This window comes from Chiloscyllium punctatum, chromosome 8 (genome assembly GCF_047496795.1).
Source record: "Chiloscyllium punctatum isolate Juve2018m chromosome 8, sChiPun1.3, whole genome shotgun sequence".
NCBI classification, from domain to species: Eukaryota; Metazoa; Chordata; class Chondrichthyes; order Orectolobiformes; family Hemiscylliidae; genus Chiloscyllium; species Chiloscyllium punctatum.
In genome coordinates, this window is record NC_092746.1 from 134,484,822 (window position 1) to 134,500,598 (window position 15,777).

At 45.0% G+C, this 15,777-nt stretch overlaps 1 protein-coding gene across 13 annotated transcripts in view; it reads left to right on the top strand.

Annotated features, from left to right (window-relative positions):
* macf1b (microtubule actin crosslinking factor 1b) overlaps positions 1 to 15,777 on the top strand; it is a 228,923-nt gene that overhangs the window by 183,807 nt on the left and 29,339 nt on the right. For 12 of the 13 annotated variants that reach the window (XM_072576569.1, XM_072576570.1, XM_072576562.1 and 9 more), the window contains 3 exons: positions 5,438 to 5,626; positions 12,572 to 12,683; positions 15,201 to 15,367. In XM_072576569.1, coding sequence (XP_072432670.1) covers positions 5,438 to 5,626; positions 12,572 to 12,683; positions 15,201 to 15,367 — 468 coding nt within the window. The remainder of the gene's footprint in view (positions 1 to 5,437; positions 5,627 to 12,571; positions 12,684 to 15,200; positions 15,368 to 15,777) is intronic. The other variant, XM_072576571.1, reaches the window with a different exon arrangement.

The window sequence follows — 15,777 nt, forward strand, 5'->3', positions numbered from 1 at the left end:
GCAGCAGTGTGTACTATCTACAAGATGCTCTGCAGAAATTTACCAAAGACCCTTAGACAGCACCTTCCAAACCCAGAACCATTTCCATCTGGAAAGACAATAGCAGCAGAACACCACCCCCTGCAGGTTCCCCTCCACTGCCCACCCTATCTTGGAAATATATTGCTGGTCCTTCACTGTCACCGGGTCAGAATCCTGGAATTCCCTCACTAAGGGACATTGTGGGTCTACCTACAGCACATGGACTGCAGCGGTTCAAGAAAACAGCTCACCCCAACCTTCTCAAGGGGCAATTAGGGACGGGCAATGAATATGACCCAGCCAGTGACACTCATGTCCCTCAAGTGGAAAAAAAAGGTTGGGATCCAAGGACCAAACCCAGTGGCACTACACTAGTTAAACCCTGCTAACCAAACTAACCCTACTAACCAGACTAACCCTGCTAACTAAATCCTGCTAACCAGACCCATTTATTTTGACTTGCTGCTTTCTGTTGGTTAATAAATTATACTTAGCTCAAATTTGTTAAGTATGTCCAGGATATTTCTCTCAATCAATTTGGAGATGGCCCAAATTGAAGAGATGGGGCAAAACCCTGACCTCCAGTTGGGAAATAAAGCAAATGACTGAGATATTAATGGGGATGCACTTTGGGACCAGTGACCAGACTTCTTTTAGTTTTAAAATAGTTACAGAAAAGGATAAGTCCAGCCCACAACTTAAAGTTCTAAATTGCGGCAAGGTCAATTTTAATGGTCTTAGTCAGGAACTTTCAAAAGTTGATCGGTGGAGGCTGTTTTCGGGTAAAGGGACATCTAGCAAGTGGAAAGGTTTAAAAAGTGAGATAATGAGAGTTCAGGGACAGCCTGTTCCTGTTAGTGTGAAGGACAAAATTGGCATTTAAACGGGCAATGGATAGGCATATGGAGGATAGTGGGCTAGTGTAGGTTAGGTGGGCTTGGATCGGCGCAATATCAAGGGCCAAAGGGCCTGTACTACACTGTATTTTTCTATGTTCTAAGAGTAGGGAACTCTGGATGACTAGAAACATTGAGGTTCTGGTCAAGAAAAATTAGGAGGTATATGTCAGATATAGACAGCTGGGATCAAGTGACTCCCTCAGTATATAGGGCATGTAACATCACACTTGGGAGCATAGGCTGTCGTGGAAATGTGGAACTTTTTCAAGGAACAGATACGATGTGTCCTTGATATGTATGTACCTGTCAGGCAGGAAAGAGATGGTCGTGTGAGGGAACCTTGGTTGACGAGGGAGGTTGAATGTCTTGTAAAGAGGAAGAAGGAGGCTTACATAAGGTTGAGGAAACAAGGTTCAGACAGAGCGTTGGAGGGATACAGGATAGCCAGGAGGGAGCTGAAGAAAGGGATGAGAGCTAAGAGAGGGCATGAAAAATCTTTGGCGGATAGGATCAAGGATAACCCCAAGGCATTTTATGCGTATGTGAGAAACATGAGAATGACGAGAATGAGGGTAGGTCCGATCAAGGACAGTAGTGGGAGACTGTGTATTGAGTCGGAAGAGATAGGAGAGGTCTTGAATGAGTACTTTTCTTCAGTATTTACAAACAAGGGGGACCGTATTGTTGAAGAGGAGAGTGTGAAACAGACTGATAAGCTAGAAGAGATACTTGTTAGGAAGGAAGATGTGTTGGGCATTTTGAACAACTTGAGGATAAACAAGTCCTCCGGGCCTGACGGGATATATCTTAGGATTATGTGGGAAGCAAAAGAGGAAATTGCAGAGTCGTTGGCAATGATCTTCTCATCTTCACTGTCAACGGGCGTGGTACCAGGGGACTGGAGAGTAGCGAATGTTGTGCCCCTGTTCAAATAAGGGAATAGGGATAACCCCGGGAATTACAGGCCAGTTAGTCTTACTTCTGTGGTAGGCAAAGTAATGGAAAGGATACTGAGGGATAGGATTTATGAGTATCTGGAAAGACACTGCTTGATTAGGACAGCCAGCACGGATTTGTGAGGGGTAGGTTTTGCCTTACAAGTCTTATTGAATTCTTTGAGGAGGTGACCAAGCATGTGGATGAGGATAGAGCAGTGGATGTAGTGTACATGGATTTTAGTAAGGCTTTTGATCAGGTTCCCCATGGTAGGCTTATGCAGAAAGTCAGGAGGCATGGGATAGAGGGAAATTTGGCCAATTGGATAGAAAACTGGCTTTCCGGTCGAAGTCAGAGAGTGGTGGTAGATGGTAAATATTCAGCCTGGAGCCCAGTTACAAGTGGAGTTCCACAGGGATCAGTTCTGGGTCCTCTGCTGTTTGTAATTTTTATTAATGACTTGGAAGAGGGAGTCGAAGGGTGGGTCAATAAATTTGCAGACGATACGAAGATTGGTGGAGTTGTGGATAGTGACTTAGATATGATGCAGAGCTGGGCTGAGGAGTGGCAGATGGAGTTCAACTCTGCCAAGTGTGAGGTTGTCCATTTTGGAAGGACAAATAAGAATGCGGAATATAGGGTTAACGGTAGGGTTCTTAGTAAGGTGGAGGAGCAGAGGGATCTTGGAGTCTATGTTCATAGATCTTTGAAAGTTGCCACTCAGGTGGATAGAGCTTGTAAGAAGGCCGATGGTGTATTAGCGTTCATTAGCAGAGGGATTGAATTCAAGAGTTGTGAGGTAATGTTGCAGCTGTATAGGACCTTGGTAAGGCCACATTTGGAGTACTGTGTGCAGTTCTGGTCGCTTCATTTTAGGAAAGATGTGGAAGCTTTGGAGAGGGTGCAGAGAAGATTTACCAGGATGTTGCCTGGAATGGAGAATAGGTCGTACGAGGATAGGTTGAGAGTGCTAGGCCTTTTCTCATTGGAACGGCGAAGGATGAGGGGTGACTTGATAGAGGTTTATAAGATGATCAGGGGAATAGATAGAGTAGACAGTCAGAGACTTTTTCCCCGGGTACAACAGAGTGTTATAAGGGGACATAAACTTAAGGTGAAGGGTGGAAGGTATAGGGGGGATGTCAGCGGTAGGCTCTTTACCCAGAGAGTGGTGGGGGCATGGAATCCGCTGCCTGTGGGAGTGGCAGAGTCAGAATTATTGGTGACCTTTAAGCAGCAATTGGATAGGTACATGGATGGCTGCTTAAGCTAGGACAAATGTTCGGCACAACATCGTGGGCTGAAGGGCCTGTTCTGTGCTGTATTGTTCTATGTTCTATGTTCTACTTCAGATGGAAATCAGGAGGGCAAATAGGGAACATCAGGTAGTTTTGGCAGATAAGGTAAAGGAGAATGCAGAGAGTTTCTACAAGTATGTTAAGGGCACAAGAGTAACGAGGGAGAGAATAGGGCCCCTTAAAGATCAATGAGGCAGTCTATGAGTGAAGTCACAGGAAATAGGTAAGAGCCTAAATGAATATTTCTCATCAGTGTGCTACAAGGATTGGTGCTAGATTCATTGTTGTTCATCATTTGTACAATGTCTAGGATGAGAATGTAGGAGGAACGGTTAGTAAGTTTGGGGACGACACTGAAATTGGTGGTGTAGTGGACAGGTTGTCTAAGAATACAACGTCTTGATCAACTGGGCCAAGGAATGATGGATGGAGTTTAATTCAGATAAATGCGAGGTGTTGCATTTTGGTAGGGCAAGCTGGAGCAGGTCTTACACAGTTCATGGCAGGGCTCTGGGGAATGGTATTGAACAAGGTGTATGGCATCACAGTTAGACAGGCTGATGAAGCAGACATTTGACACGGTTGCCTTCATTGGTCAGAGGGCTGAGTACAAGACATTGATTTGGACTACTGCATACAATTCTGGTCACCCTGCTACATGAAGGATGTTATTAAACTGGAAAGCAAGGATGTTCTTAAATGGGCTGGGACTTTGATTGAGGTGACTTGACAGAGGTTTATGATTAGATTCCCTAGTGTGGAAACAGGCCCTTTGACCCAACCAGTCTACACTGATCCTCTGAAGAGTAACACACCCAGACCCATTTCCCTCTGACTAATGCACCTAACACTATGGGCAATTTAGCATGGTCAATTCACCCAGCCTGCACAGCTTTGGACTGTGGGAGGAAACCCACGCAGACACCGGGAGAATGTGCAAGCTCCACACAGCCAGTTGCCCGAGGCTGGAATCGAACCTGGGACCCTAGTGCTGTGAGGCAGCAGTGCTAACTACTGAGCTACTGTACTGCCCGTTTACAAATATCACGAGGAGCATGGATAGCTGAATTACCAAGGTCTTTTCCCCAGGGTAAAGGTAGTTAAAAACTAGACGGAATAGGTTTAAGGGGAGGAAAGATTTAAAAGAGATCTGAGTGGCAACCTTTTCACACAGAGGGTGGTACGTATATGGAATGAGCTGCCAGAGGAAGTGGTGGAGGCTGATACAATTAGAACATTTAAAAGTCATTTGGACAGGTACATGGATTGGAAAGTTTTAGAGGGATATGGGCCAAATGCAGACAAACCCGACTAGTTCAGTTGAGGAAACCTGGTAAGCATGGACACGTTGAACCAAAGAGTCTGTTTCTGTGCTGTATGACTAAGCAAACCCAAGCAATTAACTAAGTGAAGTAATTTCGAAGGGTTACTTTGGGAAACTATGTTTGAAAGTCCACAATGGTCATCTGGTGGTCCCTTTTATAAAACATCCGGGTACCTCCACAGAACTTAAAATTCTTTGTTCTTTCATTTGTTGTTGGCATCGCTGTTTGAGCTGTCAGTTACTGCCCTTCACTAATTACCCTTGAACTGGTGGCCTGATTGGGCATTTCAGGGGGCAGTTAAAAATCAAACGCATTGCTGTCGATATGGAGTCATATGTACACCAGACTGGACAATGATAGAAACATAGAAACATAGGAGTAGGCCATTCAGCCTACTAAGTCTGCCATGGCTGTGATGGAGCCAGCGTAGGCCAGCACAGTGGCTCAGTGGTTAGCATTGCGGCCTCACAGCACCAGGGACCCAGGTTCAATTCCAACCTTGGGCAACACTCTGTCTGGAGTTTGCACATTCTCCCCATGTCTGTGTGGGTTTCCTCCCACAGTCCAAAGCTGTGCAGGTTAGGGTGGATTGACCATGGGAAATGCAGAGACAAAGGGTAAGGGTAGTCTGTTCTTTGAAGGGTCAGTATGGATTTGATGGGCTGAATGGCCTGCTTCCACATTGTAGGGACTCTATGATTCTGACATTCAGTGTGATCCTGGCTGGTTGAACATTTCAATACTTTGGTCACCTTTACAGAGACCAGATTTATCTTCCAGGTTTATTAATTAATGTTAACTTCAATATTTTGTTTTTGTTGGATTTGAAAACAAAGGGCTTTGAATTAATCGTCTCGTGATCATCACATTACTCCACAATTCCACCCCCCTCATTTTATCACAATTCCATTTTCAAACAATTTGTTAAATCTCGTGTGTGTCTCTGGTTGTGTTGCAGGTCAGGAGCTGGGCCAGTTGCCAGGGAGATCGAGTGGAAGCAGCAATGTTGTCCCTTCATTTGGAGCAACAGGGTTTGCAGCATCTACAGGACTGGCTGGAGGAAACAGCAGAATCACTGAGTCAGAGAGATCAGGAGGTTCTCCCTGAAAACATTGGGCAGCTGGAGGAGCTGCTAACCCAGCACTCAGTGAGGACACCCCCTCCCCCCCCCACCCCCATTAACCCAGCACTCAGTGAGGACACCCCCCTCCCCCCCCCACCCCCATTAATCTAGCACTCAGTGGGACACCCCACCTCTGCCCCATTAACCCAGCTCTCAGTGAGGACACCCCCCCCCATTAACCCAGCACTCAGTGAGGACACCCCCCTCCCCCCCACCCCCATTAACCCAGCACTCAGTGAGGACACTTCCCCCCCCCCCCCGCCCCCCCATTAACCCAGATCTCAGTGAGGACACCCACCCCCACCCCCATTAATCTAGCACTCAGTGGGACACCCCCCCTCTGCCCCATTAACCCAGCTCTCAGTGAGGACACCCCCCCCCATTAACCCAGCACTCAGTGAAGACACCCCCACTCCCCCCCACCCCCATTAACCCAGCACTCATTGAGGACACCCCCCCTCCCCCCCACCCCCATTAACCCAGCACTCAATGAGGACAACCCCCCACCCACCCCATTAACCCAGCACCCACTGAGGGCACAGCCCCCATTCAACATCATCAGCACCTGACACAGAACCCCATCACATGTTAGCTCCCCCAAACTGAGCTGCCTGCCTTAGTCAACACCTGATGGGGCTCCTCCACTCTGAGCTTCGCCCACCCACCCCACTCCGTGTGAATACAGTCTCTGTGATGGAGTCCCCATGGGGGGGGGGGGGGACAGGGGAGGGTTGCAGGGGGAGCTCTGTGTGAAGCCCCACCTGCAGCATGGAGCCCCTTGCCCTGAGGAGATCTCACAACACAGCTCTGTTCCACAGCACAATGGAACACAGAACATTCCAGCGCAGTACAGGCCCTTCGGCCTGCGCCGACCTGTGGAACCAATCTGAAGCCTATCTAACCTACACTATTCCATTCTCATCCATATGTTTATCCAATGGCCATTTAAGTGCCCTTAAAGTTGGCGAGTTTACTGCTGCTGCAGGCAGTGCGTTCCATGCCCGTACTACTCTGAGTAAAGAAACTCCCTCTGACATCTGTCCTATATCTATCACCCCTCAATTTAAAGCTATGTCCCCTCACGCTACCCATCACCATCCGAGGAAAAAGGCTCTCACTGTCCAATCTATCCAACCCTCTGATCATCTTATGTCTCTATTAAATCACTTTTCAACCTTCTTCTCTCTAACTGAAATCCATACACACCATATCAATTGCTTTACCCTCATCCATCTGTTTGGTCACCTTCTCAAATAACTCAATAAGATTTGTGAGGCATGACCTACCCTTCACAAAACTGTGCTGACTAGTCTGAATCAACTTATTCGTTTCTAGTTTATTATAAATCCTCTCTCTTATAACCCTTTCCAACACTTTACCCACAACGGAAATAAGGCTCACTGGACTATAATTTCCAGGGTTGTCTCTACTCCCCTTTTTGAACAGGGGAACCATATTTGCTATCCTCCAGTCTTCTGGCACTGTTCCTGTTGACAATGATGACTTAAAGATCAAAGCCAAAGGCTCTACAATCTCCTCCCTGGCTTCCCAGAGGATCCGAGGATAAATCCCATTTGCCATAGAGTCATAGAGATGTACAGCATGGAAACAGGCCCTTCGGTCCAACCCGTCCATGCGAACAGATATTCCAACCCAATCTAGTCGCACCTGCCAGCACCCGGTCCATATCCCTCCAAAAACTTCCTATTCATGTACCCATCCAAATGCCTCTTAAATGTTGCAATTGTACCAGCCTCCACCACATCCTCTGGCAGCTCATTCCATACACGTACCACTCTCTGCGTGAAAACGTTGCCCCTTAGGTCTCTTTTATATCGTTCCCCTCTCACCCTAAACCTATGCCCTCTAGTTCTGGACTCCCTGACCCCAGGGAAAAGACTTTGTCTATTTGTCCTATCCATGCCCCTCATAATTTTATAAATCTCTATAAGGTCACCCCTCAGCCTCGGACACTCCAGGGAAAACAGCCCCAGCCTGTTCAGCCTCTCCCTGTAGCTCAGATCCTCCAATCCTGGCAACATCCTTGTAAATCTTTTCTGAACACTTTCAAGTTTCACAACATCTTTCTGATAGGAAGCAGACCAGAATTGCACGCAATATTCCAACAGTGGCCTAACCAACGTCCTGTACAGCTGCAACATGACCTCCCAACTCCTGTACTCACCACTCTGACCAATAAAGGAAAGCATACCAAATGCCTTCTTCACTATCCTATCTACCTGCGACTCCACTTTCAAGGAGCTATGAACCTGCACTCCAAGGTCTCTTTGTTCAGCAACACTCCCTAGGACCTTCCCATTAAGTGTATAAGTCCTGCTAAGATTTGCTTTCCCAAATTGCAGCACCTCGCATTTATCTGAATTAAACTCCATCTGCCACATCTCAGCCCATTGGCCCAGCTGGTCAAGATCCTGTTGTAATCTGAGATAACTTTCTTCGCTGTCCACTACACCTCCAATTTTGGTGTCATCTGCAAACTTACTAACTGTACCTCTTATGCTTGCATCCAAATCATTTATGTAAGTGTCAAAAAGTAGAGGATTCAGCACCGATCCTTGTGGCCCTCCACTGGTCACAGGCCTCCAGTCTGAAAAACAACCCTCCGTCACCACTGTCCGCCTTCTACCTTTGAGCCAGTTCTGTATCCAAATGGCTAGTTCTCCCTGTATTCCATGAGATTTGCTAATTAGTCTCCCATGGGGGACCTTGTCGACCACCTTATTGAAGTCCATATTGATCACATCGACTGCTCTGCCCTCCTCAATCTTCTTTGTTACTTCTTCAAAAAACTCAATCAAGTTTGTGAGACATGATTTCCCACGCACAAAGCCATGTTGACTATCCCGAATTAGTCCTTGCCTTTCCAAATACATGTACATCCTGTTCCTCAGGATTCCCTCCAACAACTTGCCCACCACTGAGGTCAGACTCACTGGTCTATAGTTCCCTGGCTTGTCTTTACCGCCCTACGTAAACAGTGGCACCACGTTTGCCAACCTCCAGTCTTTCTGCACCTCACCTGTGACTATCGATGATACAAATATCTCAGCAAGAGGCCCAGCAATCACTTCTCTAGCTTCCCACAGAGTTCTCAGGTACACCTGATCAGGTCCTGGGGATTTATCCACCTTTAACCGTTTCAAGGCATCCAGCACTCCCTCCTCCATAATCTGGACATTTTGCAAGATGTCACCATCTATTTCCCTACAGTCTATATCTTCCATATCCTTTTCCACAGTAAATACTGATGCAAACTATTCATTTACTATCTCCCCCATTTTCTGTGGCTCCACATAAAGGCCGCCTTGCTGATCTTTGAGGGCCCTATTCTCTCTCTAGTTACTCTTTTCTCCTTAATATATTTGTAAAAACACTTTGGATTCTCCTTAAGTGTATTTGCCAAAGCTATCTCATGTCCCCTTTTTGCCCTCCTGATTTCCCTCAAGTATACTCCTACTGCCTTTATACTCTTCTAATGATTCACTCGATCTATCCTGTCTATACCTGACATATGCTTCCTTCTTTTTCTTAACCAAACCCTCAATTTCTTTAGTCATCCAGCATTCCCTATACCTACCAGCCTTCCCTTTCACCCTGACAGGAATATACTTTCTCTGGATTCATGTTATCTCATTTCTGAAGGCTTCCCATTTTCCAGCCGTCACTTTACCTGTGAACATCTGCCTCCAATCAGCTTTCAAAAGCTCTTGCCTAATACCGTAAAAATTGGCCTTTCGCTAATTTAGAACTTCAACTTTTAGATCTGGTCTATCCTGTTCCATCACTAATTTAAATCTAATAGAATTATGGTCGCTGGCCCCAAAGTGCTCCCCCACTGACACCTCAGTCACCTGCCCTGCCTTATTTCCCAAGAGTAGGTCAAGTTTTGCACCTTCTCTAGTAGGTACATCCACATACTGAATCAGAAAATTGTCTTGTACACACTTAACAAATTCCTCTCCATCTAAACCTTTAACACTATGGCAGTCCCAGTCTATGTTTGGAAAGTTAAAATCCCCTACCATAACCACCCCATTGTAGGGGATTTTAACTTTCCAAACATAGACTGGGACTGCCAATGTGTTAAAGGTTTAGATGGAGAGGAATTTGTTAAGTGAGTACAAGACAATTTTCTGATTCAGTATGTGGATGTACCTACTGGAGAAGGTGCAAAACTTGACCCCAGGTGACTTATCTATTTTTACACTTTCCAGAATTGCTATCACCTCCTCCTTATGGACTTCAGTTCTGTCTAGTCTAATAGATGCATCTCAGTATTCTCCTCGAAAACATTGTCTTTTTCCTGTGTGCATACTGTTGAAAAATATTCATTTAGCACTTCCCATATCTCCTCAGACTCCATGCACAACTTCCCACTGCTGTCCTTGACTAGCCCTAATCTTACTCTAGTTTATTCCTGATATACCTAGAGAAAGCTTTCGGGCTTTCCTTAATCCTATCTGCCTATGACTTCTCATGTTCCCCCTCCAAATCTCCATACACAGCCTCTCCAATGCCCTGTACAATTTCAACCCCCAAGCAAGAAAGGACAAATTTCGATTTGCTGCACCTGGATATTAACATTTTGTGTTTCATGCACAGGAGCACTCAATATCCTCCAAACTGCACTTTTTGTTTTGGTATCTTGCTTCATTTAAATTGATTCTTCCAAAGAACTGTATGACTTCAGACTTTCCTACTTTGTGTCTACCTGCAAGTTTTTGTTCACTCCTTCACTGATCTACATCCCCTTTGCAGATTCTTTGTGTCTTCATCATTACATTCCTTGCCACCTATTTTAGAATCCTCAGCAAGTTGGGATCCATTATTTGTCTGTAACTGATTTAATAACTATTACTATACATATCGACAGTTTCTTTGGAATTCCTTCCTTTGTATGTTACCATCCTAATGTGGCCAATCACTCCTAAAGAAGAAATTGAAACACCTATCGATTGGTAAAACTAAGCCACAAGATTTCATGTCTTTAAATAAAAACAATTGTTGTAATTGTAAAGGGAAATTAAACAAAGCAAGCACCATGATCATCACTGTAGTTCATAAAGACTTCTGTTATCTCAGTTCAGTATTTCCACATCCATGTCCCACCCTACCCTCACTAGAGTTCCCTTATTTTACAATATTGTAAAGGATGATTCAATTGTCCTCTGGTACTTTATTACTGCTTTGCACTCCAGCTATTACTGGAGTTGCAAATTTCATGAAGATTCTATTAGTTTTTGGCTAAGAGATATTCCTTCTGAAGTGTTATGTTGCCTGTACTGGTTTCTCCCAGTCTGCTCCCACAGTTTCTGTACAACTCCCTCTAGAGTAACTGCTGTCTTCCACAAGGTTCTTTGGGAACCATTATAGGTTTCTCTGACCTCAAAGTAAAGAAAATGCCCCAGCTGCTCTTTGATGAAGTCTACACTGAACTGCTCAATCGTGTGAGCAAAGACAGACAGATGTTTGATACTTCTTAAGAAAATGAACCATCTCCTCAAGACTCCACCCTGAATAAGTATTTCTGTAGTGATATGACAGGATTTGGGATGACTCAAACAAAACTGCAAACAAATTATTTTAAGACTTTCACAGCTCTCTGCTTCTTTAAGTCATATGAATAATTCCATCTCTAATGGATGACACTTCTCTCCCTCCAGACGACCTGGACATGCTTGGAGATGGAAATCTGTTCTTTCACTGTCCATTCTACCTTTGTAACACAGGCTATTTGTTAAATATAATCAACTCAGACTTGTTTGGCTTCTTCTGGCCACATCATGATTGTAACATATCAAGCAAGCACTTTGTATGAAACTACAGAGAGATGCAAATCTTTTGATTAGTTCAAGGTTTACGTAAAGGGTGCCGGTTGCCGTGGTTGTGGGTATGTTCGCTGAGCTGGGAAGTTCATTTGCAGACATTTTTAACTCCTGTCTAGGTGACATCTTCAGTGTTTTGGATCCTCCTGTGAAGCGCGGCTGTACTGAGCCTTCTGGAATTTATTTGGGTCTGTTTCTGCTGCTTTCGGTTGTTTGTAGTAGTGGCTGGTATACTGAGTCTAGGTCAATGTACTTGTTGATTGAGTCTGTGGTTGAGCGCTATGCTTCTAGGAATTCTCTGGCTATTCTCTTTCTGGCTTGTGCTGTGATTGTTGTGCTGTCCCACTCGAATTTGTGGTCCCTGTCATCTGTGTTAATGACACTAGGAGCATCTAGTCATGGCATTTAGTGGCTAGTTGATGTTCGTGGAAGTGGACTGTTAGTTGTCTGCCTGTTTGCCCTATATTGTGTTTTGTGCAGTCTTTGCATGGAATCTTGTAATTACGTTAGTCGTGCACATGATGGGTATCGGGTCCTTTTTCCCGGTGAGTTGTTGTCTGAGCATGGCTGTCAGTTTATGAGCTGTCATGAATGCGAGTGGTCAGGGAAGTCTGGCTGTTTTGATTAGTTTGTTATAACAAAAAGGTTTAATGATCCTAACATCAACAGAAATTGTCATTGAGTCATTTACAGAGGAAATTACAGATCCTAATTGACAATTTGAAAATGAATTTAAGTTCACCCCAATTTTCCAAACAGATGACTCCGGTTTATCTCCACGTTATAACATTAATGGTTTTTTACCTATTCTTTGGGACGTGAGTGTTGTTGACTGTCTCTAGGTGTCCCTTGAGAAGGTGGGGGTGAGCTACCTTCTTGAACCCCTGCAGTCCACATGCTGTAGGTTGACCCACAAGGGCCTTAGAGAGGGAACTGCCCAGGATTTTGACCCAGCGACAATGAGGAATGATGAGTTTTGAAGGTGCTGACTAAGGATCTTTAGTGAAATTTCTCAAAAGTGCAAGTAATATTCTAAAACATGTAACCATGAACTGAATGCTCCCATGGGACCTGTTTCCAGCTTGCTGTTGGTGATAACCTGTCACTGATTCTATCCTTGCAGGTTTTATTGGATGAATTGATGAGAAAGAAAACAGAAATCGAGAGAAAAAAGAAACCCACTTCCCACAATCTGGACAATCACGGTCAGGTTTTTCAACAGCTTTCCTCACCTGGTAAGGATCCTGAGAAATGCCATATTCATTCATGATCAAGGCTGGTTTTCCAAGTTTCTAATTACTTCATTGGGATGTGTACATCACTGACAATATTAAATAATGTTTTCCTCACATCCCCTAAACCTCCTGTACCTCACCCTGAACCTGGGTCCCCTTGTGGCTGACCCTTCAATTAAGGGGAACAGCTGCTCCTTATCCACTCAGCACATGCCTCTCATAACCTTATGCACCTCAGTCAGATCATTCCTCAGTCTGCTCTACTCAGAAACAATCCAAGCCTATCCAACCATTCCTCATAACTTAAATGCTCTCTCCTCATGAATCTCCTGCAGCATCCTGGTGAAGCTCCTCTGCACCCCCTCCAGTGTAATCAGATCCTTGCTGTAACGTTGCATCTAGAACCGTTCACAGTATTCCAGCTGTGATCTCACCATAGTTCTATACAACTCCAACATGACTTCCCTACTTTATTAATCTATGCCTCCATTGATAAAGGAAAGTGTCTCAAGTCACCTTTTCACCACCTGATTAATATGCCGTTCTGCCTTCAGAGATCTTTGTGCAAACACACCAAGGTTCCTTTGTTCAACAGAACTTCCTAGTGCCATGTCATTCATTGAATATTTTCTGATCAAATTACTTCTCCTAAAGAGTATCACCTCACACGTTTCACATGTGCCACTTAGCTGCCCATTTGACCACCCTGTTTATATCTTCTTGTACCTCAAAACACTCAACCTCATTTTAACCACCTGACCAATGTTTACATAATCTGCAAATTTACTAATCCAACCCCCACACAACCAGCCATGTCATTTATATAAATAATGAATAACAGGTGACCCAGCACAGACTCCTGGACATCGGCTTCCAGTCACTAAAGCAGCCTACGGTAATCGCCCTCTGGCTCCTAACAACTGAGCCGACTGTGAATCCATTTTATCAAATGACCCTGTATCCCAAGATTTGGAGATGCCGGTATTGGACTGGGGATGTAAAAGTTAAAAATCACACAACACCAGATTATAGTCCAACAGGTTTAATGGGAGGCACTAGCTTTTGGAGCGCTGCGCTCCTTCTTCAGGTGGTTATGGAGAAGTGGATGGTTTCTTATTCTCCACAGCCACCTGACGAAGGAGCAGTGCTCCGAAAGCTAGTGCCTTCCATTAAACCTGTTGGACTGTATCCCATGTGCATTTATCTACTTGATAAATCTCCATGTGGGACCTTGTTAAAGGCTTTGCTGGAATTCATGTGAACTACATCAACTAACCTCATCTAGATACCTGGCCACCACTTCAGAAATCCATTCAGATTTGTTAAGTACGACCTCCCTCAGACAAAGCAGTCCTGACTATCACTGATCAAGCCTTCCCTCTCCAAGTGAAGATAGACGCTATACTTCAGAATTTTCTCCAACAGTTTCTCCAACAGATGCTAACTGGTCTATAGTTCTTTGGCTTATCTCTACAATCCTTCTTAAATATAGAAACCACCTTGACATTCTCCAGTCTTCTGGCACCTCCCCTGTGGACAGAGAGATATTAACAATATGGGTCAGTGTCCCTGTAATCTATTCCCTTGCCTCCCACAGCAGTATGGGACACACTTCATCCAAACCTGATGATTTGTCCATTGTTATTTTCTTGGGTGAAGATGGATATAAAACATTGGTTCAACACTCTCCGAATGTCCTCTGGCTCCACCCACAGATTAGGAGAAAGTGAGGACTGCAGATGCTGGAAAAGCACAGCTGGTCAGGCAGCATCCAAGGAGCAGGAGAATTGACATTTTGGGCATTAGCCCTTCCTGATGAAGTGCTTATGCCCGAAACATCGATTCTCCTGCTCCTTAGATGCTGCCTGACCTGCCATGCTTTTCCAGGACTACAGTCTCAACCCACTCACAGATGATCCTGCTGGTCCCTAATGGGCCCCACTCCATCCACATGATTACCCTCTGGTCCCTATTGGTCTCTACCCCACTCACACGTTACCCTGCTGATCCCTGATGGGCCGTACTCTTGCCATGGTAATCCTTTTCCCATTGACAAACTTATAGACTATCTTGGGATTTAGTCAGCCAGAGGTTTCTCATATCCCCTTTTCCCTTTCCTAGTTATTTTCTTCAGCTTCACCCTGCACTTTTTTTTAATCCATGAATGCTTCTGCTGATTTATTCCTTCTACCTACTAAAAGCCTCTCTTTTCCTTCTCATTTTATCCTGAATCTCTCTGGATAGCCATTGTTCTCTCGGCTTGTTACTCCTTCCCATCACCCTAGAGGGAGCATGCTGGACTGGTACCCTCTGTCAACAACACCATTACTCTGGGTTTCTCAGTGAATGCTCTGTTGACAGCACCACTCTGCTGTTGCCTTCTGTTCCCCCACCCATTCATATTCACTCAGGTGAGGAGGTCGTTGTGATTCTGTTCCATTGGAGGGGTATTGGCGATGACACTTAACCTGCTCATGTTAAGGTGTGTTTTTGATGTGCTGTTCTGTTTTGTTCCAGGGGAGGGTCACTGTTGGAGATCTCAACCCCACCTTCCTCGAAGTGCTGACTCCTCAGATGCCGTGAGCCCTTTGGTTGCCCATCTCCTGGGGAAGTGGGAGCAGTTATGGACACGAGCATTAGACAGACAGACCCGACTACAAGAGAAAGTCCAGAGACTTTATGAGGTGAGTACAGTTTACCTTGAAGCGAGGTCCAAATACAGAGCACAAGGGGGCACACCATCCCTCACGATTGTTCAGTACTTGAGGAATACTTTGGCTGATTTGTGGCCAAGTTCCAAACAGCCGGATTTTATTTTTAAACTGTGTCTGAAACTAAAATGTGCTGTAGGTCACAATGGGTCAGACAGCATCCATGGAGAGAGAGCAAGCTAATGTTTTGAGTCTAGATGACTCTTCACCAGAGCTGGTGAAGTGTGGAGAAGCAATATTTATACTATATCTGGGGAGGTACAGTTGGAGTGCTGGGGGTGGGGAAATTCAGATTAAGTGATTAGAATATGAGAAAGACAGAACAATGGTGTGTCTAACTGCCAGACTGGAAAGAGCAGCCACTTCCACTGGGGTGGGAGTTG